Source organism: Zonotrichia albicollis, chromosome 14 (assembly GCF_047830755.1).
Source record: "Zonotrichia albicollis isolate bZonAlb1 chromosome 14, bZonAlb1.hap1, whole genome shotgun sequence".
NCBI classification, from domain to species: Eukaryota; Metazoa; Chordata; class Aves; order Passeriformes; family Passerellidae; genus Zonotrichia; species Zonotrichia albicollis.
In genome coordinates this window covers 2160833-2185455 of record NC_133832.1, presented here as the reverse complement: position 1 = coordinate 2185455, position 24623 = coordinate 2160833, and the positions used below count along the sequence as shown (strand labels likewise).

General features: G+C 51.8%; 3 protein-coding genes across 4 annotated transcripts; 2 read left to right on the top strand and 1 right to left on the bottom strand.

Moving 5' to 3' along the window:
- The first annotated feature begins 409 nt into the window (after window positions 1-409).
- Window positions 410-6051, top strand: LOC102075259 (putative glutamine amidotransferase-like class 1 domain-containing protein 3B, mitochondrial). The gene is made up of 4 exons (XM_005493980.4): window positions 410-672; window positions 2235-2406; window positions 3162-3363; window positions 5372-6051. The coding sequence occupies exons 1-4, from the start codon at window positions 565-567 to the stop codon at window positions 5562-5564; spliced, it is 675 nt and encodes a 224-aa protein (XP_005494037.2). The 5' UTR covers window positions 410-564; the 3' UTR covers window positions 5565-6051.
- Window positions 1238-22288, top strand: NSDHL (NAD(P) dependent 3-beta-hydroxysteroid dehydrogenase NSDHL). 2 transcript variants are annotated; one of them, XM_074551364.1, is made up of 8 exons: window positions 1238-1242; window positions 11794-11844; window positions 14048-14209; window positions 15285-15431; window positions 16457-16585; window positions 18992-19134; window positions 19612-19714; window positions 20695-22288. In XM_074551364.1, exons 2-8 carry the CDS (start codon window positions 11824-11826, stop codon window positions 21028-21030), a joined length of 1041 nt encoding a protein of 346 aa, XP_074407465.1. In that variant the 5' UTR covers window positions 1238-1242; window positions 11794-11823; the 3' UTR covers window positions 21031-22288. The 2 variants fall into 2 exon arrangements, with proteins under 2 accessions (XP_074407465.1, XP_005494036.1); XM_005493979.3 differs by lacking the exon at window positions 1238-1242 and adding an exon at window positions 11191-11312.
- CETN2 (centrin 2) lies at window positions 6733-10957 on the bottom strand. Its single transcript, XM_074551365.1, has 5 exons — window positions 10862-10957; window positions 9461-9619; window positions 8656-8784; window positions 7864-8001; window positions 6733-7451 (listed from the first exon to the last, which is right to left on the bottom strand). The coding sequence occupies exons 1-5, from the start codon at window positions 10907-10909 to the stop codon at window positions 7362-7364; spliced, it is 564 nt and encodes a 187-aa protein (XP_074407466.1). The 5' UTR covers window positions 10910-10957; the 3' UTR covers window positions 6733-7361.
- Window positions 22289-24623: the final 2335 nt, after the last annotated feature.

Below are 24623 nucleotides of genomic sequence, written 5' to 3'. Positions count from 1 at the left end.
CCCTTCCAACTTTTCTAAACTCAGAGTGCAAAAGCCAGCAAACAACTGCAGCAAAGTGTAAAATATCCACTTCTGAGAGATGGGATCTGAGGGAAGGAACATTCAGGATCCAAAAAGGAAATATTGGTGTTAAAAGTCTGGAGCAGCCTATGCAGTGCAGGGTTCAAAGAATGGGTCAGAGAGGGGGATGCACTGGCTGAAATCCTGGCTCCCTTTGATACCATCTCCTGTGCAAAGGTTTTGGTGCTTCACTCTGAACTGGAATGGAAAATCAACAGCAGAGGAGGAAAAACACAGCTGCTCTGTTGAGCAGGGCATGTCAGCTGGGGCTGCTCTGCAGACAACGTGCTGGGAGGAAGATCTGTAAGGCAGCAGCCAGTTGAGGAAACAAATAATATTTATATGCCCTGCCTGTGGAACTTGGAATAAAACCTCCCTGCCAGTAAGAAACGGAGCCCAGCCCTCGGGGCCCCACCTGCTCTGTGGCTATAAAGGGCTGGGGCAGCGAGCAGAGCTCACAGCGGCCACAGGGGCTCTCCGGGCACTCCGCTGCTGCCGGGGACCATGGCCAAGCGGGTGGCCGTGCTGCTGGCGGGCTGCGGCGTGTTCGACGGCAGCGAGATCCACGAGGCGTCCGCGGTGCTGGTGCATCTCAGCCGGGAGGGGGCTCAGGTAAGAGGCACCGGCACGGCGCTGCCCGGGCTCCTTGTCCCGGCTCTGCTCCTCATCCTCCTCCCTCCTCTTCTCTGAGACAAACTCCCCAAGAGCCAAACAGCGGTGCCTGGAGTCACTGCGAGTGTGGAGAGCTCCCTGCGCAGCTGTGCTGTACACAGGGATTGGTGTGGAGCTCTGCATCCAAATCCCCAATTCAGATTTTCCAAATCCCCCATTCAGATTTTCCTGAATGCCTTCTCTCTTCGCTTCTGGCTTCACATCCTCTTTCTCTCCTGCTATTTCTGTTTTAAAGACAGTTTGGGCTGTTTGAAATTCATCTTTTTAAAACATTCAAAGAGTGGGAGTGAAAACAGAATCAGAGAATCCCAGAATGGTTTGGGTTGGGAAGGAAGCTCATCCATTCCCATCCCCTGCCATGGGCAGGGACACTTCCACTGTCCCAGGCTGCTCAAAAGCCCGTCCAGCCTGGCCTGGGACACTTCCAGGGATGACAGAACAGACAGGGGTTCGTTCGTGAGTTAAACCTGAGTGGTAAAAGAGGTGCAGCTGCTCTAAAAGTCGGGAGAGCCGCTCCGTGAGACTGGGGAAGGAGGGAGGGAAAGCCTCTGGGACATCTCACTCAGCTGTGAACCACCCACGGGGCTGGTCGGAGCTGTTCCCCGGGAATGGGAATTGCTGTGTGGAACACAGAGGCACAGGGGTGACCTTCCCGTGCCAGGCCCCCCAATCCCAGATTATTCCAACCCTGCCCTCGCTGTTGGCTCCAGGATGAGACTTGGCTAGACGTGTGCAATTTTGCCAATTCCTCTCCTGGAGCTGCTGCAGTGCTTCCCTCCTGCCATCTCCCAGCCCAGCAGGCTCGGAGCCCGTCCCTCGCTCATCCCTGGATCGCCAGGGGCCTCTAGTGGAGAAAACTCGGGCGTCATTTCAATCCCTCCTTTTCTAAGGTCGGCGTAGAATGGAATATTTCAGCTGCAAGGGAGCAGAGCTCAGCACCTCCCTCTCCACGGGAAGCTGCCATGAGGTTGCCTCTCAGCTTCTTTGTCTCCCACCTAGATAATGACAAAGTCCTCGGCTGCTCCTCGCAGGATATTCCTTCCAGCCCTGCCCTCCTCGGGACACCTTGGTGTTCCTTAAATCCTGCTTGAATTTTGGGGCCCAGAGCTGCACAGATGGGCCAGTCCCAAAATCTGTTCACCACCCTCCACTCTTAATTTCTGCATATGAGCTTGAAAGTGCTAAAGGAAGGGAAAGGATTTTCCAGAAAAACACTCTGGCTTTGGGAAAGTTGGTAGGGAGAGGAAACTCCAAGTCCTGTGGGAGATGGGGTGGGACAGCAGCTCTCTGGGTGGTCACCCTGCAAGAGGCATTTATTGGGATATGGATGGACACTTCAGCCCCCCAGATAAGCAGTTCTTAAATACTGAAAGTTTTCTTCTGTCCTTCCTCCACGCCAGCTCTTTCCCAAGAAAGCCCCTCAGCATTCCCACTCACTGCCTGTGCCTTTCCACGTTTCTCCATCACTGCTGAAGGATAACAGCCCTCTCCCCTGCCTCCAGGCTGAGGTTTATGCTCCCAACACCCCCCAGATGCACGTGGTGGACCACGTGAAGGGGCAGCCCACGGCGGAGCAGCGCAATGTCCTGGTGGAAAGCGCCAGGATAGCCAGAGGCAACATCAAGGACCTGGCCACGCTGGATGTCAAGGGGCTGGACGCCCTCATCATCCCAGGTAGGGCTGTGTGGGGTCTGCCTGCCACAGCTTGGACATCCCACAGGTCTGGAAGGGTGTGGGAGTTGTGGGATGGAGAGGGACAGGCTGGAGCAGGGCTTGGAAGGAGAGCCAATTTCAGTTCTTGTCTTGATTCTGGACTGTCACAGACATCTTTTATGAAAAATCTTTTCCTTAGGATTTTTTCTCCTGAGAAGCTGAGAGGCCTCAGGAGCAAAATGTAAACAATGGTTATCTGCTGCTGTGGGATGCAACAGGTGCATCTGGGATTGGTCTCATGTGGTTGTTTCTAATTAATGGCCAATCACAGCTGGCTCCGACTCTCTGTCCCAGACAAAGCTTTTGTTATTGTTCTTTCTTTTTCTATTCTTAGCCAGCCTTCAGATGAAATCCTTTCTTCTATTCTTTTAATATAGTTTTAATATAATATATATCATAAAATAATAAATCAAGCCTTCTGAAACATGGAGTCAGATCTTTGTCTCTCCCCTCATCCTCAGGCCCCTGTGAACACGGTCACAGTTGGCCTGTTCCATTCCACAGCAGCAGATAACCATTGGTTACATTTTGCTCCTGAGGCCTCTCAGCTTCTCAGGAGAAAAAAATCCTAAGGAAAGGATTTTTCATAAAAGATGTCTGTGACACTGGACAAATGCTGCCAACCATCCCATCCACCTGAGCATTCCACCATGCCACACCTGGCAAAAATCCTGCCCTGGATATAATCTCCAGCTAAACTGCTTCTCTTCCCTCAGGTGGCTTCGGGGTGGCAAAAAACCTGAGCACTTGGGCCACGCAGGGCAAGAACTGCAGCGTCTCCAAAGAGGTGGAGGCTGTGCTGAGGGCATTCCATGCTGCCCACAAACCCATCGGGCTGTGCTGCATCTCCCCCGTGCTGGCAGCCAAAATCTTCCCGGGCTGTGAGGTCACCGTGGGCCACGACACGGAGTGTGAGCAGTGAGTGACCAGGGGGGGCTGGGGACACTCACACCAGGGTCCCCCCAAAGTCCCCAGGGATCCTGGCCAGGGGGTGGAAGCTCCCAAGGAGCTGAATGCTATTGCTGAGAACTCAGCTCTGCTGCCTCCAGTGAGGTCCTCAGCACCTCCAGCCCTTTTGGGGACTGAACAGGGAAAAGTAGAAACTCTGGAAGACTGATTTTATCATTTCTCAGCACAGCAGAAGGAATGATGTAACACCTGATCTGTTTGCATTTTTGTGACTTGTTTCCACAACTCTGATAGCTTTAAATAAGACACTTTATTTTAAATTAATTTAAATGTAATTTATTATTGTAAATTAATTATGATGTCTCACAGACCCAGGGTAGGAAAAGCCTTTGCTGACTCCAAGCTAAGCACATCCAAGGCAGGAACAGGATGGTTACCCAAGGCTTGGGGTGGGAAGAGAAGGAGGGAGTGAAACTGTCTTCAGTCCCACAGGGAAGCTGTGACTGGATTCTCCCAAGGGCAGGCAAGGAATGTTGATGGCTTTTGCTAGGAAGGAGTTTTTTCACTAACTTGGAGGAAGCTGGTGGAAAAAGACCCAACCTAAACCTAAATCTAATTGCTGCCCAGGGAAGCTGTGCCTGCTCCACCCCTGGCAGTGCCCAAGGCCAGGCTGGACAGGGCTTGGAGCAGCCTGGGACAGTGGGAGGTGTTCCTGGGCATGGCAGGGGTGGCACTGGGTGGACTTTGAGGTCCCTTTTCACCCAAATCATCCCAGGCTCCTATTAACATGAGCACTGGAGTATGCAGAATTAGGTAGTGGAACATCCAAAGTGGAGCTTCAGGTCTCATTTTGGCCTTACTTCAGATGTTTAACTCATTTGAACAGGAGGTTTTCCTGTTGTATAGTCCTGGAGAAACTCCTCAAGCAGGAGATTTGGATCCTGCTGAGCAGGTTTTGTGCAGTGACCACAGAATCTTCCCTCTGGCCCTTCCCCAGGCACAGGAGTGTGGTATTGACATGCCCCCTGAACAGAGAGGAGCTGTGAGACAAGCAGAGAAGAAGGAAAACACAATTCTTATCTCGCTTGCTGTGCCTGTGTTGTGCTAAAGCAGAATGCAATTGTTTACCCAAAGTGAGGATGTTTGGTTCTTTGGCCTAGCAGGGCCAGGTGTGTTGGGGGGGGACTGTGACAGGAGAATCAGAGATGAGTGCAGTGTGAGCAGTTGTGAGCAAGAGTGAGTGCAGGGCAGATTCAATTTAGATGAAATGTATATAGTATAGTATAATAAATTAATTCATTAGCCTTCTGATGATGAGGTCAGATGCATCATTCTCTCTCCCCTTCATTGGAGTCACCTTTGAGTTACAATAAAGGAGATTCCCCACTGCTGGGGAAGATGAAACAGGAAAGCCTTATAAATATGATTGTCTGGCAAAAGATTTTGAGAATATGGAAACTATAAACAAGATTGAAATGAAAGCAAGCTTTGAGATCCCTCAGTTACTGGACAACTGGAAAACAATGGCATGGCCAGCTAAAGGCAATCCCCTTTTGATGAAACAACACCCTCTGCTTGCAGACAGGCCCAAGGGTCAGAGCAGACCCTACAGCTTGGCAGAAGGGGCTAAAGAGGAGTTTTAGGGTTTAAAATGTAACACAGTATGGTGATGTAGTGATTCTTATAGGCTGTATGGAAATCCTATAGGATTTGTATCTTGTACTAGATTGGCTAGCGAGAATTAGAATATTCAACACAGAAGAAGATTTATGGTATTGTAATGGGAACCTCACTCTCTTGCCTCCCTTACTCTCTCACCCTCTCCCCCTCTCTTCTGTCTTTGCTGCTCTGAGCTGTGTTTGGCAGCTCCCAGCAGGGCCCTGCCCCCAGGCCCTTTGCAATAAACCCCAAGTTCCAGCCCTGGCTGCAGAGATCTCTCGTCTCCATCCGTCCCGACCGTGCTACCCCCAATGCGCCTACACCCCACTCCATGTTTTCCTTCCCCGTTCCCCCGCAGGTGGCCTTATGCCAAGACTGCCGAGGCCATGAAGGAGCTGGGCTGCAGACACGTCAACAGCCAGGTCACCGAGGCCCACGTGGACGCCAGGAACCGCCTGGTGAGCACCAGCGCCTTCATGTGCAACGCCCCCATCCACCAGGTGCACGACGGCATCGGCAGCATGGTGAGGGAGGTGCTGCGGCTGGCCTGAGCTCCCGCAGGCACCCGGCCCCTCCCCGCGGAGCCTGTCCCTCCCCTCACACAGCAACAGCTAAAGGGACACTCCGGCTCTGCCCCAGAGCTCTGGTGGCTGCTGAGGAGGGACAATCCTGGAGCTGGCGTGCTCTGCCAAGGACATGTCGCTCCCTGGCAGGAGCTGGGATGGAGCTGCTGTGGGATCGTGGCATGGGAGGGACCTCAAAGCTCATCCTGTGCCAGGCTCCTCCCATGGGCAGGGACCCCTTCCACTGGCCCAGGCTGCTCCATCTGGCCTTGGTCACTTCCAGGGATCCAGGGGCAGCCACAGCTTCTGTGGGCCCAGGGAGGAATTCCATCCCAAAATCCCACCTATCCCTGCCACAGGCTCCCCCAGGGCTCAGGGTCAGCTGCTCCCCAACCCCTCCCTCAGGCAGTGAATTGTGGCCAAAGGAAGGATCCCAGCTCTGCTACCAAATAAAACCTGATGCTTCTACTGAATTCTGAACTCTGCTTCTGTGTCTGCCTCTCCCTCTGGGTCAGTTGGGAAGATGATACAGGAAGAAATCCCCAGCACCAGCCCCCTTCCCATGTTTTGCTGGGATTTGTGAGAAGCCAGACTGGAGCAGGAATGTGACACTGGTGAGAGCAGGACCAGCCCATGTCACAGCCAGCTCTGGTGGGGAAAGTTGAAATTCTTCTCCTGCATTAACAGGAGCAGAGAATTCCAGGTTGGAAGGGTCTCAAGGCTCACCTGGTCCAGCCTTTCTTGATAAAAATGCTGTTTAGAGATGGTGTCCAGCAGCCTGTCCTGATGGATCCCAAAGTGCCCAAACTCAGGGAATCCACCACTTCCAACAGCTGATTTTCTCATGGTGAAAAATTGCCCCATGGTGCCCATTCAGAATCTCCTCAGGAGTGTCCTGTACAGATTATCCCTTGTCCTTTCCACGATTCCTCATAAAAAGGGAGTTTCCTTCTCCTTTGTAGCCACCCTTCACATACCAAACATGGTGACAAGATCTCCCCTAAACCCCAGTTTTTCCAAGGCTCAGCTCTCTCAGCCTTTCCTCACATGGGAACTTCCCAGGCTTTGGATCTTCTCTGTGGCCTCTGGATCCTCTCCAGCCTGGCCATGTCTTTTTTTGGCAAAGTGGGGATCAAAACTCTTTCCACAACTCTGATGGCTTAAAAATAAGATTTTATTTGAAATCCAATCCCATCTGCAGCCTCTGAGCATTCCTGCAAGCACAGAGCCCTCAGCAGCAGCACTGGGAATTTCCTTCTGCAAAGATTTCCTTAGCCATGTGAACTGAACACAAGGTAAATTGCAGCAGTTTATTTTTATTTTGAGTTTAATAAATGCCCTAGAAAAGGGGGAAGGGATAATCCCATAAAACAGGTTCTAAAAAGATGGTTCCTGCAAATATGTCATGAAAAGAGTTCACTGTAGGGCCCAAACCAAGACATAAAATGGATTTACAATGAGCAATAGATTGACACTGATTCTGAGTCATCTCTTTACCAAACTGAATTGTTTGGACCCATTTTTTTAGTCAGAAAAGGATCTAAATTTGGTCCCAAAAATGTGATTTGTGTATTCAAAGCAGTGTAAACATCATAACCAGCAACCACATTGCTGCTTGTAAACAGAGCGGTGCAAACTGGTCCCAAACACCTTTAAAATTAAAATGTTTTTACACAAAAAACTTCCCACAGAACTGACCTGTATTTTCTGCTGCCTCCAAAGAAATCAAGACACCACAAAATGAGGCTCCCATTCCCTAAGGAATGCACACAAATCCCACTGGGTTCAGTACAGGCCAGTCTTCTTCATGATCCTCAGGAACTCCTGCTCGCTCACTTGCCCGTCCCCATCCCGATCTGCCTCATCAATCATCTCCTGCAAGAGATCTGGGGTCAGCCCTCAGCTCTGGGCTTTCCTGGGAATCACTGGATTCATTCATGCAGAATTCCAGCCCCTCTTTAGCTGTGCTGGAGGGGACAGTGTTGGCTCAAGCTCAGACAAAATATTTCCTGAAATCTGTTTTGCTGGGGGTATTTATAGAGAAATCTGAGCAGGAAATGTTATAGGGAAAGTCCTGGGGGAAACCAAGTGCCTGGAGCAGAGTGAGTCCTTTCACATCTCTGCTGCAGCACAGAGCTGCAATGGATGATCCCAGTCCTACATCCACGTGGGCTCAACCCATCCTCAAGCTCAAACCCCACAGATTCCAGGAATTCCTCCCTTCCCACCAGTGCTGGATTTTCCTCGCAGCTCCAGCACAAAGACCCCAAAAGCACCAGGTCCAAACCTGCAGCTCTTCATCAGTGAGGTTCTCCCCCAGCACTTTGGCCACACGTTTGAGGTTTTGGAAAGAGATTTTTCCAGTCTCATCATCATCAAAGAGTTTGAAAGCTTTGAGGATCTCCTCTTTGGAATCTTTTTCAGCCTTAAGGAAGAAAGAACAAGTTTAAGGTAAAACAGGAGTGCTTGTGTTGTAGGTGACACTCAAAGTTATAAAAGATGTGATAGACTGAGAAACCCTTGGGGACAAATAAAGGAGCTCAACCAGCAGGGATTACACATAAAATTCAGAGACACAACCAGAATTCCAGAATTTCAGGGATCATTTTCTGTCCTTGCCAGCCAGATATCTTCGGGATTTCACTATCAGGGTCCCCTGCTATTAAATATCTGCATTTTGAGAAGATTTTTCAAACCAGAGATTTAATCTGTAAATTAGAATTCAAGGAAAGAGAACACCCCCATGCCAGACATCAACCCTCCAAAAGCTTCCTGCAGGCCTGAGCTGGTTTCCCTCTGTGAGAAAAACTTGTTTTCCCTTTTTTCAACACAAAAATCACCTCTGCTTGTTAAAGAAACCTGCTAATGATATCAGGATTTTAATTTTTCCCAGAAAAATGAGAGAATCCAGGATGGGGATTACCCCAACTTTTATACATTTGTTAAGGTTAAAATATAAAATATTTTAGAATAAATATTAAAATATAGAGCTTCAATCTCCCTGTAAACCCAAAAGGAGATAAAGGCTCCTGATCCACCTTCAAAATTCCCTTTGTTTGGAGCTGTGAAACATCCATACCATTCTCTGTGACATCACTGCCAGGAAGTCACTGAAGCTGATTTTTCCTGTCCCTTCCTTATCGATGTCTGAGATCATTTTCTTGATCTCTTCTTTCTTAGGTTCAAACCCCAGGGCCCTCATGGCCACCTGGAAGGACTAAATAAGTTACAAAACCTACAAAATTGTCACCAAAACCACAGAGAGGGAGAAAAAGTGTCCAAAATTCTCCCAGGGGCAGGCTGAGAGTGAGGCTGCTCTGCACTCACATCAGGATGCAGAAAACAGAGATAGAAACATTCCTGTTCTGGAATTGTGCCTCAGCTAATCCAGGAATTTCCTACACACACTATCACCATCTTTAACTGATCAACCACAGGGAATTTAAATAAGTTTATTTTTCATTCTGGTGATAAAAATCTTGTTGGGAAAACATTTTATTCCTTTGATAAAGGGCCAGATAATAGCAACAACAACAATAACAATAAATAATAACAAAGCATAAAATTCTCAACAAGAGGGGAACTCCCTCCACCACCCCTTTTTTAATGGGCACAAACCTTTCTTTGATGTTTTATGCACAGAGAAGGAGTTGTGACACAAAGCACAGAATTATACATGAATTTTGGGCAGCCTAGCCCTAAACACACTGCATAAGAGCAGAAAAGAGCTGCAATTAAAGAGAAAACCTTTTGCCCACCAGGTGTTGTGCTGGAGGGAGGAGGGGGAAACCCAGGAAACTCCTGTGCTTTTTGAGGTTATTTGAGCATTTATGGCCCTGTTTCCTTATAACCTCAATGACCTCCAGCCCCAGGGAAACCCCGACCTTCAGCTCCTTGACATCGATGCTCCCGCTGCCGTCGGTGTCGAAGAGCTCGAAGGCGTCGCGGATCTCCCGCTGCTGCTCCTCCGGCAGCTCCAGCTTGAAATTCGCCTTCTTCCTCTGCGCCGCGGCCGCCAGCGACGGCTTCTTAAAGCCGCAGGCCTCGGCACGGGACAGCGGGGTCGGGGGGGAACGGGGACTCAGCCCTGGCACTGCCCCGGAGCCCCCGCAAAACCTGAGCCCTGTCACTGCCCCAGAACCCCTTCAGTGCCCCTGAGCCCCCATCTGGGCCTCTGAGCCCTCTCACAGCCCCGGAGCCCCCTCATGCCCCCTGAGCCCCAACCACAGTCCCTGAGCCCCCTCACAACCTCAGAGCCCCCCTCACAGCCCCTGAGTCCTCGTGAAAACCCTGAGCCCCACCATGGCCCCTGAGCCCCATCAGTGCTCCTGAGCCCCCATCAAAACCCTGAACCCTCATCACTGCCCCTGAGCTCCCATAATGGCCCCTGAGCCCCTGTCACAGCCCCTGAGCCCCCTCAGTGCTCCTGAGACCCCTCCACAAACCCTAAGCCCCATCATGGCCCCTGAGCCCCCTCACAGCCCCTGAGCCCCCAGCAAATCCCTGAGCTCTGTCACTGCCCCAGAACCCCCTCATGCTCCTGAGACCCCTCCACAAACCCTGAGCCCCGTCATAGCACCCTGAGCCCTCATCATGGCCCCTGAGCCCCCCTTCAGTGCCCCTGAGCCCCCTCACGGCCCCTGAGCCCCACCATGGCCCCTGAGCCCCCTCAGTGCTCCTGAGACCCCTCCACAAACCCTAAGCCGCATCATAGCCCTTGAATCCCCATCACAACCCCTGAGCCCCCAACAAAACCCTGAGCCTTGTCACTGCCCCGGAGCTCCATCATGGCCCCCGAGCCCCCATCACTGCCCCAGAGCTCCCATCATGGCCCCTGAGCTCCCTTCAGTGTCCCTGAGCCCTCTTCACAAACCCTGAGCCCCATCACAGCCGCTGAGCCCCATCATGGCCCCTGAGCCCCCATCATTGCCCCAGAGCCCCCATCACTGCCCCAGAGCCCCCATCACAGCCCTGGAGCCCCTTTCAAAAACCCTGAGCCCCCTCACAGCCTCTGAGCCCCAACCACAGCTTCTGAGCCCTCATCACTGCCCCTGAGCCCCCTCAGTGCTCCTGAGCCCCCTCAAAACCCCTGAGCCCCATCACAGCCCCTGAACCTCCTCACTGCCCCTGAGCCCCCCCACTGCCCCTGAGACCCGTCACAGTTCTGGAGCCCTCTCCCAGTTTCTGAGTCTCCTCGGCCCTCCTCAGTGCTCTCCCAGCCCCTTCAGCGCCTTCGCCGCCCCCTGACCGCTGCCGAGCCCCTCACGGCCGCTCCCCGCCCTCACCATCCCGCCGGCTTCACGCCCGGCAGGCTCAATATCGGGCCCTCCCATTGGCTGTCGCCCCCACGCTGGTGCTATGGCAACACGCGCTCCTATTGGCTGGCGTAACGGCGCAGCCAAAGGTGAATGAGCTCGTGGGAGAATCTCCTCCTTCCTTCAACGCGATTGGTCGGAGTGAAGCGGGGTTAGACCAATCAGCGAGCGGGAGCGGGCTGGCGCGATGCTCGCCCCAGGGAAAGAGGAGGGACCAGGCTGAGGGAGGCGTGGTCTGATCGGAAGCGTGGCGCTGATTGGTGGAGAGCAGTCAGGGGGCGTGGCCAGGGCTCCCTGAGGGCAGCGGCGGCGAGAAGGATCCGGGAGGGTCCGGCAGCCGAGAGACGTGCGGGGAACGGGCTGGGGCTGCGGGACAGGGCCCGGATCCGTGAGGAGGGTCCTGGAGGCTGCGGGGAAGGAGGTGAGGGCTGTGTTAACGTGCCGGGAGCAGCGGAGCAGGTGCTGGGGGCTGTGGTGAGACCCTAAAGGCCGAGGGGAGGAGGAGGATGGGGGGCTCTGGGATGGGGCTGAAAGCGCTGAGGGGGAACTGGAGCTGCTGCATTTCGTAAAGTGCATTCTGGAGAGGGATGGGGGCTGAGGGACAGGGGGTGGGAGATGGGGGTCACCCTGTGCCCCTGCTTTAAACAGCTCGGCGCTCCACCTGGACAGGCACTGATCCCACCTCTGTTCGGCTTTTTCCTTGGAATTTCAAAAAAAAAAAAAAAAAAATCAGCACCAAAGAGCCAGGCCAGCACCTGTAGTTGTTGATTTAGTTTGGAAGAACAGGGAGCATTGACTCCCTCTCTTCATCCTTCTTCAGCATAATGGTTCCAAAGCTTGATTTCTGGAACTAGAGATGTGTTATTTTATTGGGAATAAAAAATATTTTCCCTTTTTTCAAGGATTCTGGTGGACAGTGCCTCACCCAAGCCATGGCCACACGCCTCAGATCGGTGAGTTGGGGCCTCAAGTGGTGCTTGGGGAAGTTTTGTCTTGCAGAAACAAATTCATAAATATTCTGCACATCACTAGGGAAGACATGAGGCTGCTCCTGCATTAATGATAATTCTGGGGAGAAAACATGATTTTCCAAGATTTAATTTGGGTAGGTTGAATTCATACCTTAAAATCAATATAGACACATAGCTTGGCTTGCCATAAATATTATGCTGTGCAATATCAAATTATAGAGAGTTTATAATAAAATTATATATATTGTGGCTACCTCTGGATCCCTGGAAGTGTCCAAGGCCAGGTTGGATGGGGCTTGGAGCACCCTGGGGTAGTGGAAGTGTCCCTGTGGAAGGTGGAATAAAATGAGCTTTAAAATCCCCCCCGAGCCAAACCAGTCTGGGATCCTGGGATTTCTTTGCGGCCTCTGCAGTGCTCTGGGGCTCAGAGGCAGAGGGCAGCATTCTGCTGCAGTAAAACTTCACTTCAGGCACATCTCAGAGCAGTTTGGGTGCTCACTTCACTTCAGGCACATCTCAGAGCAGTTCGGGTGCTCTTGGCTCCTGGAGAGTGCCCGGCAATCAGGGAATGCCAAAACGGTGTGGGGTGGAAGGGACCTGATGGGAAGGGGTGCAGGGAGAAGGGAAATGTCCGTGGGAGGGAGTGGCTGCCTTTGAGGAGAGGCTGAAACAGTTTCTGTCCCTTCGGCAGCTGTCCCCCCTCTGACTGAATCCCCTCATCTTCTCCAAACCACATCTGTTCATTGGCTGAACACTTCCAGGGCTGGGGACTCCAAACCTCCCTGGACAGCTGTGCCAGGGCTGGGCCCCTCTTTCAGTGCAGGAATGTCCTCAATGCCACCCTGAGCTCCCCTGGGGGCCATTCCCTCTGCTCCTGTCCCTGTTCCTGGAGCACAGCCCGACCCTCCAGGCTGTCCCCTCCTGTCAGGGGCTGTGCAGAGCCACAAGGGCCCCTGAGCCTCCTTTGCTCCAGGCTGAGCCCCTGCCCAGCTCCTCTCCAGCCTCAGCCCTTCCCCAGCTGCCCCTCACAGGAGCTCCAGACCCTGACCAGACTCTCCTCTGCAAGGCCCATCCCAAATACCTGCTGCAGCTTTGATGTAACTCAGGGAGCTCCTCACATTTCTCTTGTGGATCACCCAACACTTGGCAGCAGAACCTTTATTTGAGGATGTGGCCTTTCAAGAGTTGTGAACAATCCCTGTCTTTTTGTGGCTCCCTCAGAGCTCTGTGCAGAGGTGGGGGTTGTGTTACAACCAGGAGTAAAACTCTCTCCAGGCAGCACAGAGCATTCTTTGTGTAACAGCTCCCTGTTACACAGGGCCTGGATGTTCTGTGCTGCCAGTGAGGTCCTTGGGCTCAGTCCAGTCAGACGAGTGGCCAGACTGAACTCTGTTAATTAGTGACTCCAATCACTGATTAACAAAGCTTAAAGAAAAAGAAAGGGAGGACTGATGGCCCAAAAGGCCAGCCCCTGCCTTTACCTGGCTGCTTTCTTGGCCCTGAGTGTCACAGGGTCTGATCATGGTGATGGTTTTATGCTCTGAGGTAGCTGTGGCAGGAGGCTGAGGCAAATCACAAACAGTCCCAGGCTGCTCTGGGGTGGGAGGGACATAAAACTCCTCCAGTGCCACCCCTGCCATGGCAGGGACACCTCCCACTGTCCCAGGGTGTCCCAATGTCCAGCCTGGCCTTGGGCACTGCCAGGGATCCAGGGGCAGCCACAGCTTCTCTGGGCACCTGTGCCAGGGCCTGCCCACCCTGCCAGGGAACAATTCCCAATTCCCAATATCCCATCCATCCCTGCCCCCTGGCAGTGGGAAGCCATTCCCTGTGTCCTGCCTCTCCGTGCTCTTGTAAACCATCTCTCCATCTTGCAGGCTCCCTTCACATTCTGTTTGCTTTGCTATCCAAGCACAGTTCATGGGGGCCAATCTTCTTTTCCTTCTCTGCTCTTGGTTGTGAGCAGGAGGCAGAGTCCTTCCAGAACCCCAAAACCAGAGTGCCTGCACTCACAACTCCCTGGGACAGCACAGAGCTTTGATGCCTGAGTTCAGATTCCTCTGGTGGAGCTGCTGGGCAGAACTGCAGCTCACTGAGCCCCAGGGAAGCTCAGGCTGGTTGCTCTGTGTGTCAGGGAGGTTCTCCCTGTCCTGACCTGTCCCTGTCCCTGTCCCTGTCCCTGCAGGCTGGCAGGAGCTGCACCGTCATCGGCGGCTCGGGGTTCCTGGGGCAGCACATGGTGGAGCAGCTGCTGGCCAAGGGCTACAGCGTCAACGTCTTCGACATCCAGCAGAGCTTCCAGAGTGAGCAGGTGACCTTCTTCCTGGGAGACCTGTGTGACAAGGAGGTGAGCAAGGAACAGGGGCACGTGCAGGCCTTGCACTTTTCCTTGGAAGCCTCTGAAGGAAACACATCTGGTGTCTGATGTCTGGATTCTGCTGCGAGCTGGAAAGAGTAGGACTGTGATGGTGTTCACAGGGGTCTGAGGATGAGGGAAGGGATGAGGAGCTGACTCCATGTTTCAGAAGGCTGATTTATTATTTCATTATATATATTATATTAAAACTATACTAAAATAATAGAAGAAAGGATTTCATCAGAAGGAAAGAATGAAAGCAAAGGTTTGTGTCTGGGACAGAGAGTCTGAGCCAACTGACTGTGATTGGCCTTTAATTAGAAACAACCATATGAGACCAATCCCAGATGCACCTGTTCCATTCCACAGACACAGATAACCATTGTTTGCATTTTGTTCCTGAGGCCTCCCAGCTTCTCAGGAGGAAAAATCCTAAGGAAAGGATTTTTCATAAAACGTGTCAGTGACACAGGACTGCTCTGTGCCTGGTGCCTTGCATTACTGTTAGCTGAGATTTTACATGACATTACTGTGAGCTGAGATTTACAGGGTAATTACAGCCCCTGGGCTAATTGCAGGGGGCTCTCCCAGCCCTTCTCAGCTCCATGAGAGTGGCACAGCTCATATTCCCAACAGTCAGGGCAGGATGAGAGGGAGCCTTGGCCAAGACCTGTGTGAGCCATGTGAGAGGTGACTTTGGGACAGTCACCTGCACTCAGCCAGTGCCATGGGGAGCTTTAAACCTGCTGCTTCCTCAGGGACCCAACTCCAGGGAGTCCTGAGCCTTGTGCCTGCACCTGGGGATTGCAGGGAGTGCAGCCTGGCCAGCCTCCAGCTCTGGGGAAGCTGCCAGGATTTCTCTGGGAAGAAGAGAGGATGTGGTGTGTGCTGAGCACAGGACATTGTGGAGATCCTGGATGCCAATCCCATCCAGCTGCCCACCTTTATGGAGGAACGTGACTGGAAATGCAGCTGTTTCCATGACAAAAGAGCTGGTTTATTTCCCTGCTGTTGTTTTTTCCTGATGGCTGTTGCTCCATTCCCTTCTCCCTCATGTTTCCTGCAGGCTCTGCTGCCAGCCCTGCAAGGGGTGTCTGTGGTGTTCCACTGTGCCTCACCAGCCCCTTCCAGTGACAACAGGGAGCTGTTCTACAAGGTGAATTTTATGGGAACCAAGGCAGTCATTGAAGCCTGCAAAGAAGCTGGAGTGCAGGTAAAGCTGGAGAAGCCCTGAGAGCAGGAGGGGCTGGTGGACTTTGTGACATTGGCAGCACAGGCCAGGGTCAGCCTTGTCTGAGAGGGGACAAAGGGCTCTGTGATGCTGAATTCCCACTTGGCCCATGAAAACCAGTGGAAAAGACTCTGGGTCTCCTGCTTGGTGTAAACTCAGTCCCTGTTTGCCACAGAAAACCACGTTGTGATTGGAATGGAAAAGCTTCCATTAAAATCTGGCCTGGGAGAGTCACCCTGGGAGAACAACACCTCACAAGTGGCTTCTTTCCTGCTCCCCTAAGAGGACAGCCCAGAGATGGCTTTTCCAGCAGGGGAATATTCATGGCATCAATTCCCTCCCTGAATTCCTCCTGAATGAGGAGGAACTCACTTGTGCCATAATCTCAGTGCCTTTTGGTTTAGAAAGTCAATTGCCCACAAAAGGAAGAGCCTGAGGAAGCCAGCCTGGAATTGGAGACTGAATTTTCTCCCTAAATTACCTTGATATCCCATGAGTTTTCATTTAAATTAATTTATTTCATTTATTTTAAATTTATTAATTATATTAATTTCATTTATTTAATTTCATTTATTTCATTTAAGTCACCAAACAAAAACATCCAAGGTTTCTTTTTTTTTGTTAAATCCACTGTGATCTGTTACTGCCAAGATGGGCAAATCTTTCTTTAAAACACTGGTGGTGTGTTAAGTGTTCCAAGCCTCTGATTTTCCTGGAGATGTTTCCCCTGCACTGACTGCTTTGGGGGTTTGTTGGAATGTTTTCATCTCCTTTAGGTAGCATTAAATAATGGGACAGAATGAATTAAAAAGGAGGAATTCTCTCACCTGCATTTTCTATGCATCTTCTGTTAGACTCAGGTTATTTTCTGTAGGATCAGTTGGTTAAATATTATCATTATTATCATTATTATCATTTTTACCATTATTGTCTTTACTTGGCCTTTGTAAATAATGACCTTTTTATTTTAGGCTTTAAACAACTCTTTTCTCCCCTATCTCTTGCAGAAATTGGTGTTAACCAGCAGTGCCAGTGTGGTTTTTGAGGGCACAGACATAAAAAATGGCTCAGAAGATCTGCCCTATGCACAAAAACCCATTGATTACTACACAGAGACCAAGATCCTGCAGGAGAAGGTATTTGCCAATGGTGAAATTGTTATTTTGGGTGTATTCACTTAATAAAAAGAGAATAAAATTAAGCTGTGGCATGAAATGCTGTGTGACACTTCCAGAGCTGCCAGAGGTGTCACTGCCATGGAGGAGCCACAGGAGAATCCCAGTTCTCTGCCACAGCTTTGGTTTCACAGCACTCAGGGGAGGGTTTTGTCCTCTCTGCTGCTTTTCCTGATTTGCAGCCTGAATTTGGAATTGGGAATGTGAAAAAGGCACTGAGTGAGGAGGTGGGGACATGGCCTGAGCTGAGGGGCACAGGCCATTACTGAAAATATTCATGGTAAAAAACATCTGAGAGTTCACTGCTTTGGACTAGCACAGCACCAATATCTGCCCTTCTCATGCTCTTACTGCGGCAGCATCTGTGGTTTGAATGTGGGATAACAATGTTTTCAATCAAAGGCAGCAGACCTTTCCTGGATCCTTTTTCCATGGCTTGCACTCAGCTTTTTGTGCCAGAAGAATTGAGAGTCCCTTCCATGCTGATGCTGACAGTGTGAGAGGCTGGAAGGAATTTCCTCCACAAGAGCTTCATTCATTTAAATTGTGCAAACATCTGTTCCTTCCCCAGCACTTTGCAGTAACTGATAAAGGGGAAGCTGAGGAGCAGCAATCAGGGGCAGCCCCAGTGCTGCTGATTGTGGCTTTGTTTTGGGGGAAACTCAAAGGATTTTGTCTGTGCCTCCTCCATAGAAATCCCAGCAGCTGCTGGAAATGAAAACACGTTGTTTAGGAACTCCCAAGGGAATGAAATCTGCTGCAGAGCTGCTGAATGTGCTGCTGGAGCTCCAGGGAGGTGGGATCACCCCCTCCTGAGGCAGATCCAGCTGGGAGGGACAGAAATGGAATTCCTGAGTGTCCTCTGCTCCAGCTCCTGCACAGGATTCCTGGAATGGAGGAGCTTGGAGAGCTCCTCTGGCTTCTGAGGTGTTCCCTTCCCTTGGCAATTCATTAAGTGCTCAACCATAAAATCTGGTTTGTGTCTGGTTTTCTTATCAAGGAAAACTGGGCAAAGAGATGGGAACAAAGGAAGGATCACCTGGAAAGACAGGAGGAGATAATAATTCTTCCACTGGTTCTTCCCAAGGAGATGGGGAGCCCCCAGCCCTTTCAGTGATGATTGTGGGATGTTGGGACCCTGGGTGCTGAGAATTTCACACTTTCTGTGCTGCCAGGAGAACTCTGCATTGACCTGAGGCTGTGGAGAAGCTTCCAGAATAGAATGACCGAGCTGGGATTGTGGGTGTGGAGTCTGGATAGAAGTGTGTGATATCACAGGGTGGGAAACTTGGGGTTTAAGGGTTTAGAGTATAGCAATATATATAAAACAAGATGGAGGTTTTAGAGCAGAGGCTGGTCCTCCTTTTCCTCCTCCTTTTCCTCCTCCTTTTCCTCCTCCTTTTCCTCCTCCTTTTCCTCCTCCTTTTCCTCCTCCTTTTCCTCCTCCTTTTCCTCCTCCTTTTCCTCCTCCTTTTCCTCCTCCTTTTCCTCCTCCTTTTCCTCCTCCTTTTCCTCCTCCTTTTCCTCCTCCTTTTCCTCCTCCTTTTCCTCCTCCTTTTCCTCCTCCTTTTCCTCCTCCTTTTCCTCCTCCTTTTCCTCCTCCTTTTCCTCCTCCTTTTCCTCCTCCTTTTCCTCCTCCTTTTCCTCCTCCTTTTCCTCCTCCTTTTCCTCCTCCTTTTCCTCCTCCTTTTCCTCCTCCTTTTCCTCCTCCTTTTCCTCCTCCTTTTCCTCCTCCTTTTCCTCCTCCTTTTCCTCCTCCTTTTCCTCCTCCTTTTCCTCCTCCTTTTCCTCCTCCTTTTCCTCCTCCTTTTCCTCCTCCTTTTCCTCCTCCTTTTCCTCCTCCTTTTCCTCCTCCTTTTCCTCCTCCTTTTCCTCCTCCTTTTCCTCCTCCTTTTCCTCCTCCTTTTCCTCCTCCTTTTCCTCCTCCTTTTCCTCCTCCTTTTCCTCCTCCTTTTCCTCCTCCTTTCCCTCCTCCTTTCCCTCCTCCTTCTCCTCCTCCTTTTCCTCCTCCTTCTCCATGGGTTTGGGTGGTTTTGTGTAATTGGATAAAAAAGTCCCCATTGCAGGGCACAGGTGATTGGGTTAAAAATAACAGTAATTGAGGTGTCATTTCTTAACTGGACAGTTTATCCTTAAAAGGCCTTGTAGAGAGAAAGCTGGGGCTCCATTTTTAGTTTGTTAGAAAGAAGTGCTGTAGAACTCAGGCTTTTTGAGATTGTAACATAAATAAATATCTGAGTCCCAACAAGAAATACCATCTCCCACATTTAATCCCAGCCCTGGCAGAAAAGAAGTTAGGGCTCCACAGTGGGATGCATTGCTGAGCTCTGCTTTCCTTGCTGATTTCCTTCTCCTGTTTCCCTGCAGGAGGTGCTCAGTGCAAACGACCCAGACAACAATTTCCTCACCACTGCAATCCGGCCCCATGGAATCTTTGGTCCCAGGGACCCTCAGCTGGTTCCCATCCTCATCCAGGCAGCTCGGAGTGGCAAAATGAAGTTCATCATTGGGTGAGCAAGGCCCAGGCATTTCAGAGCTGGGGCAAAGTCACTGCTGGCTCTACAAAGCCCTTTTGGAAGGGAACAAAAGGAAATCAGTTGTGTTGTTTCTGTTATTTTTCACTTTCCAGGTTTTTTTTCCATAAAAATCCTATGTCAGGGGCTCACTCCCTGCCATGGTGAGTGTCCATCATGCCAGAGGAATATCCATGAGAAAAGCTGGTATGGATTGAGCTGTTAAAGAGCAGTGCCATTAATATGAGACAGCTCAGATTACTTGCTGTTAATTAATACCACTTGTGGTCTTTGAGGTTCTGGCAATTAAAATCCTTATTAAATATGAAACACTAAAAGTATGGCCTGAAATTGCAGCACCAGAGAGAAGAGAAGAGGAAGCTTGGGATGAATTTATCTTGCTGGATGTCCTTTTGCTTCAAGCAGATTCTCAGCCCAGCTTGCCCGGGGGTTAAATTCCTTTTCTGTGTGCAGGGATGGAAAGAACCTGGTGGATTTCACCTACGTGGAGAACGTGGTGCATGGGCACATCCTGGCTGCAGAAAAGCTGCACAAAGGCTCCCCCCTGTGTGGGAAGGTGAGAAGGGAGGGGAGGGAAGGGATCCCCATGCTGATTTCAGGGCCCTGCACATCATCCTGCAGGCCAGCAGCTCCAGGTTTTCCATCTGTGGGGAGCATTGGGTGCAGCCAGCTGGGCTGAGCTGCATGGATATCCTGGAATTTCCTGCTCTAAAACTCCTTGGGAAGGGCAATCCAGGCAGAACTGGGGCCGGCCAGGAGGCACACATGGAAACACAGCAGCTTTTGGGACACAGTTCAGAACAGGAGGAACTGTTCCAGCTTTCCCTGGTCCTGCTGTGCTCTGGGCACACTGGGGTGTTTCAGCCTGTCTGCTCTGTGCTGTGGCAGCCAGTTTGGTTGACATTTATGAGGAATCCTGGCCTCTGGAGTGCTGGAAGCAGCTGGTTTCCTTGGAGGAGCAGAGATTCCCCCCTTCACTCAGAGGTGGGCAGTGCAAAGCAGTTTGTGAGGATGGTGTTTGCTCTGGCCCAGGTCAGGGCTGCCATGTCCTCACATGGGCAGGAGAGGGCCAGCACAGAGCCAAACCTGGGAAATCCACTGTGGCAGTGGTCACAAGGGCCTTCAGGGTGAGAGAGAGACGAGAATGCTGACCTCATGTTCAGAAGGCTTGATTTATTATTTTATGATAGATATGTATTACATTATGACTATACTACAAAGAAATAGAAGGAAAAGTTCTCAGAGTGCTGGCTAAGCTAAGAATAGAAAAGGAATGAATAACAAAGGTCTGTGTCTCAGCAGAGAGTGAGACCCAGCTCTGCAGTGAGTGGTCAGTAAATCCAAACATCCACAGGAGACCAATCACAGGTGGACCTGCATTCCACAGCAGCAGATAACCACTGTTTACACTTTGCTGCTGGAACTTCTCAGCTTCAGCAGGAAAAATCCTAACAAAAGGATTTTAATGAAAAGATGTCTGTGACAATCCACCACGATTTTAACCCCTGGCTTTGCTTCTCCTCTCCTCCCTTCCAGGCCTTTCACATCACCAACGATGAACCCATTCCCTTCTGGACCTTCATGTCCCGCATCCTGACTGGCCTGGACTATGACCCTCCCAAGTACCACATTCCCTACTGGCTGGCCTATTACCTGGCCCTGCTGCTGGCCCTGCTGCTGGCCCTGCTCAGGCCCCTGGTGACCATCAAGGCCACCTTCACTCCCATGAGGGTGGCCCTGGCTGGCACCTTCCACTACTACAGCTGTGAGAGGGCCAAGAGGGCCATGGGCTACAGCCCCGTGGTCAGCCTGGACGAGGCCATCGCCAGGACTGTGCAGAGCTACCCCAGCCTGCGCCGGGCCAGGGCCTGACTCCCTGCCTGGAGCCTCTCCAGCCTGTCTGCCATCATTTCTGACAGCCCAACATGGAGCACAGGGCAGCAGTTCCCAGCAAAGAGGAGTTTTCTGAAGTCTCTGCTCCTCCTCCTCCTCGTCATTCCATGTGGGAGCTGTGCTGACAGTTTGTTTCTTGGATGTGACTTCTTGTTTGGAAACTGCTGCTGAACTCTCTGGGCTGTGAATAAACACCCTGCTGTGCCCTCTTCAATCCTGAGCAGGCACACCAGCATTCCTGCTCCCTTCCCTCCACCCTTGTCCCGTGTTTTGTTGCTCTGGTGACAGCAGCCACCCCTTCCCAGAGCTGGGGCACAAACACTTCCTGGGGCTGGCTCCCCTCTGTGCTTTGGCTTTGCTCTCTACAAGAGAGCCCAGTGCCAGAAAAGACTTCTGCCACCATTCCTAAATCATTGCAGCTCTTCTGCTTTTCCCTCCATGATCAGGGGGTGGTTTGGCTTCTCCCTGAGGCAGCAGAAGGAGCCCACAAGGAGTGTGTTCACTTGTGGCTTCATTCCTTTGTCCATGCAGGATTAATTTCTGTTCCAGAAGAAGCCAAGTAAATCACACAGAGCTGACACTGCAGCTTTGTGTCCCATCTCTGAGAGGGCAGATCCCACTCTCAGCACAAACAGGATGTAAATGATTCCCTTTTTGGGCAGGGATCTTTGGGAGCTGCCTTTGAGCAGCCCCAGCACTGTTCTGCACATCTGCAGCCCCAAGCTGCTCCTCTCTGCCCTGCCAGTGCTGCTCACAGGGATTTTTGGTGCTCTGACCACTTAGTCCATGAAAAAACCTTTTTTCCACAAGGAAATGGATACAAAGCAACAGTCCCCAAGCTATTTCCTTAGATTTGTATGTGAAATGTTCTTTTCCCTCTAATCTTTCTAAGCACTTCAGTTCTGGTTTGGTTTTAAATGAGGGGTTTAGGTTTGAGCTGGAGTTGTGCCCTGTGCAAATTCCTGGATCCCTGGCAGTTCTGGTGTTTCAAATGTCAGAAGGATGGGAAATGCTTCAGTCACAGAGTTGTGGAATCCCAGGATGGTTTGGGTTGGGAGGGACCTTAAAGCTCATCCCATTCCTCCCCCAGGGACACCTTGCACTGTCCCAGGCTGCCCCAAGCCCCATCCAACCTGGCCTGGACACTTCCAGGGATCCAGGGGCAGCCACAATCTCCTTAACCTCAATGTGCTGCTATAGTCTGATTGAATGTCTGATTAAATGGGTTTTATTTGAACTTCTGGCTGTTTTCTGGGGAGGAAAACCCACACTGGGCTTTTTTTCCTGGGAATTTTGATTTGCTGGTGAACAGCTGGTTTTACCAACCTTGGTCTGCAGCAATCCCTGTCCAGGTACTTGGGCCAGTTCCCCTCACCCTGCTGGGCACTGCCCAGCCCCGGGGCAGGGACAGCCCTGCCCTCCCATGGGGAGGGAATGGGGTCTGGTGGAAGGGGGAGGATCCAGGATTTCCCAAAGCCAAACCAGAGGTAAATCACTACATCCCTGTTGGATTATGCCCTTTTCTAACTTAGAGATGGGGCAGCTGAGAGGCATTTTAAAAACTTTTATTCCATTTTCATGTGAAGGGTGAGACAATACAGATGTTAGAATTCACCCTATTAGAATCAGGAGCTTTCTACCAAACTAAAAATTCTTTACAAGTTCATTGCCCACCCATCACCTTCAGCCTCTAGGGGGCCTTTCCCAGCCCCAGCTCCAATCCACCCCAGAAATGCTGTGGCTGTGCTTGGACACAGGGCAGGGCAGGGTCACTGCTCTGCCTGTCCTGGCAGGGGTGCTGAAGGCCCTGGAAGCTCAGCTGGGCCAGAGAGGGGTTCAGAGAGGGGTTCCCTCTCCCAGGGAGGGACCCAGAGCTTTGCTGGGCTGGGGAGCAGCACCCAGGGCAGGATGGGCACACTTGGCTGGGGACAGTGACAAGGTGGCACCGAGGGGAGGCTGGGCACACCTGGGTTGAGGGGCAGTGCTCAGGGGGCACCCAGGGCTGTGCACACCTGGCTGGGGACAGTGACAAGGTGGCACTGAGGGCTGTGCACACCTGGGATGGGGACAGTGACAAGGTGGTACCAAGGACTGAACACACCTGGCTGGGGACAGTGACAAGGTGGTACCAAGGGCTGTGCACACCTGGGTTGAGGGGCAGCACTCAGGTGGCACCCAGGGCAGGCTGTGCACACCTGGGCTGAGGAGCAGTGACAAGGTGGCACTGAGGGGAGGCTGTGCACACCTGGCTGGGGACAGTGATGAGGTGGCACCAAGGGCTGTGCACACCTGGGTTGGGGAGCAGCACCCAGGGCAGGCAATGCACACCTGGCTGGGGACAGTGACAAGGTGGCACTCAGGGCAGGCTGTGCACACTTGGCTGGAGAGCAGTGACAAGGTGGCACCAAAGGCTGTGCACACCTGGCTGGGAATAGTGACAAGGTGGCACTGAGGGCAGTGCACACCTGGGTTGAGGGGCAGCACTCAGGTGGCACCCAGGGCAGGCTGTGCACACCTGGGCTGGCAGCTGTCCCAGTGCAGTCAGGGAGCTGCCAGGTTCCTCTGGCTCTGAGCACTGCTGTTTCCCAAGCCCAGGTAAGCAGGGAGTGCTGGAGTCTGGCTGTGCCTCCATCCCTGGCCACAACACAGCAGAGCTTTGCTCCATCCACAGCCTCTCCAGCCCTGCTCCAGCCTCCTCCTCTTGTTTTCCAGCTCTAACAGGCAGAAATCCTGTCCTGGATTTTGGGGCAGTGATGAGATCTCACTGTTGTGCCCCGCCTGGATGTGTTTTTGTGCCACCCCTTCAGCACTGGGAGGGTGTGGAGCTGCTGGAGCGAGTCCAGAGGAGGCACCAGGATGCTCAGGGGGATGGAGCAGCTGTGCTGGGAGGAAAGGCTGAGGGAATTGGGATGGAGCAGCTCTGGTGGGATGAAAGGCTGAGGGAATTGGGATGGAGCAGCCTGGAGAGGAGAAGCTTTGGGGTGACCTCAGTGTGGCTTTGCAGTGCCTGCAGGAATTAACTGGAAACATGGAGAGAGACAGTTCACAAGGGAGGGAGGGACAGGACACAGGGAAGGGTTGGGTGGGGAATTAGGAATTGTTCCCTGGGAGGGTGTAAGGCCCTGGCACAGGTGCCCACCCTGGATCCCTGGCAGTGCCCAAGGCCAGGCTGGACACTGGGACGCCCTGGGACAGTGGGAGGTGTCCCTGCCATGGCAGGGGTGGCACTGGGTGGGCTTTGAGGTCCATTCCCACCCAAACCATTCAGGGATTTTTATGGCTTCAGTCTCTATTCTGTGTGTGTCAGCAAGCAGAGGCTGTGAAGCAAAATTGCCATTATCAAACTTTCCTTCCAAACATGCAGGATCACATGCAGGTGCAGTCTGTCCCTGTCAGAACACTCAACAGGAGCTCCCCACGACTTCAAAGAGTTCCCTGGAGCACTCTCATCGAACTCCTTATCTCCCTCTCTCTGCTTCCCTGGCTTTTCCTTCTGCAGCTCCTCATTTTGCTGACCCGAGATTGGTTTTGGCTCTGGGAGAGATAAGGAGAGATCTTCTGTTGCTTATCCT

Excerpts from the sequence above, each read along its gene's own strand:
- LOC102075259 (XM_005493980.4), top strand. The coding sequence starts at position 565 with ATGGCCAAGCGGGTGGCCGTGCTGCTGGCGGGCTGCGGCGTGTTCGAC. Across the intron at positions 673-2,234 it reads TCAGCCGGGAGGGGGCTCAG|GCTGAGGTTTATGCTCCCAA; the intron begins GTAAGAGGCACC and ends CCCTGCCTCCAG. Across the intron at positions 3,364-5,371 it reads CACGACACGGAGTGTGAGCA|GTGGCCTTATGCCAAGACTG; the intron begins GTGAGTGACCAG and ends GTTCCCCCGCAG.
- NSDHL (XM_074551364.1), top strand. The coding sequence starts at position 11,824 with ATGGCCACACGCCTCAGATCG. Across the intron at positions 15,432-16,456 it reads GCAAAGAAGCTGGAGTGCAG|AAATTGGTGTTAACCAGCAG; the intron begins GTAAAGCTGGAG and ends TATCTCTTGCAG. Across the intron at positions 19,135-19,611 it reads AAAATGAAGTTCATCATTGG|GGATGGAAAGAACCTGGTGG; the intron begins GTGAGCAAGGCC and ends TTCTGTGTGCAG.
- CETN2 (XM_074551365.1), bottom strand. The coding sequence starts at position 10,909 with ATGGGAGGGCCCGATATTGAGCCTGCCGGGCGTGAAGCCGGCGGGATG. Across the intron at positions 9,620-10,861 it reads GGCGTGAAGCCGGCGGGATG|GCCTGCGGCTTTAAGAAGCC; the intron begins GTGAGGGCGGGG and ends TCCCGTGCCGAG. Across the intron at positions 7,452-7,863 it reads TCACTGATGAAGAGCTGCAG|GAGATGATTGATGAGGCAGA; the intron begins GTTTGGACCTGG and ends GATCTCTTGCAG.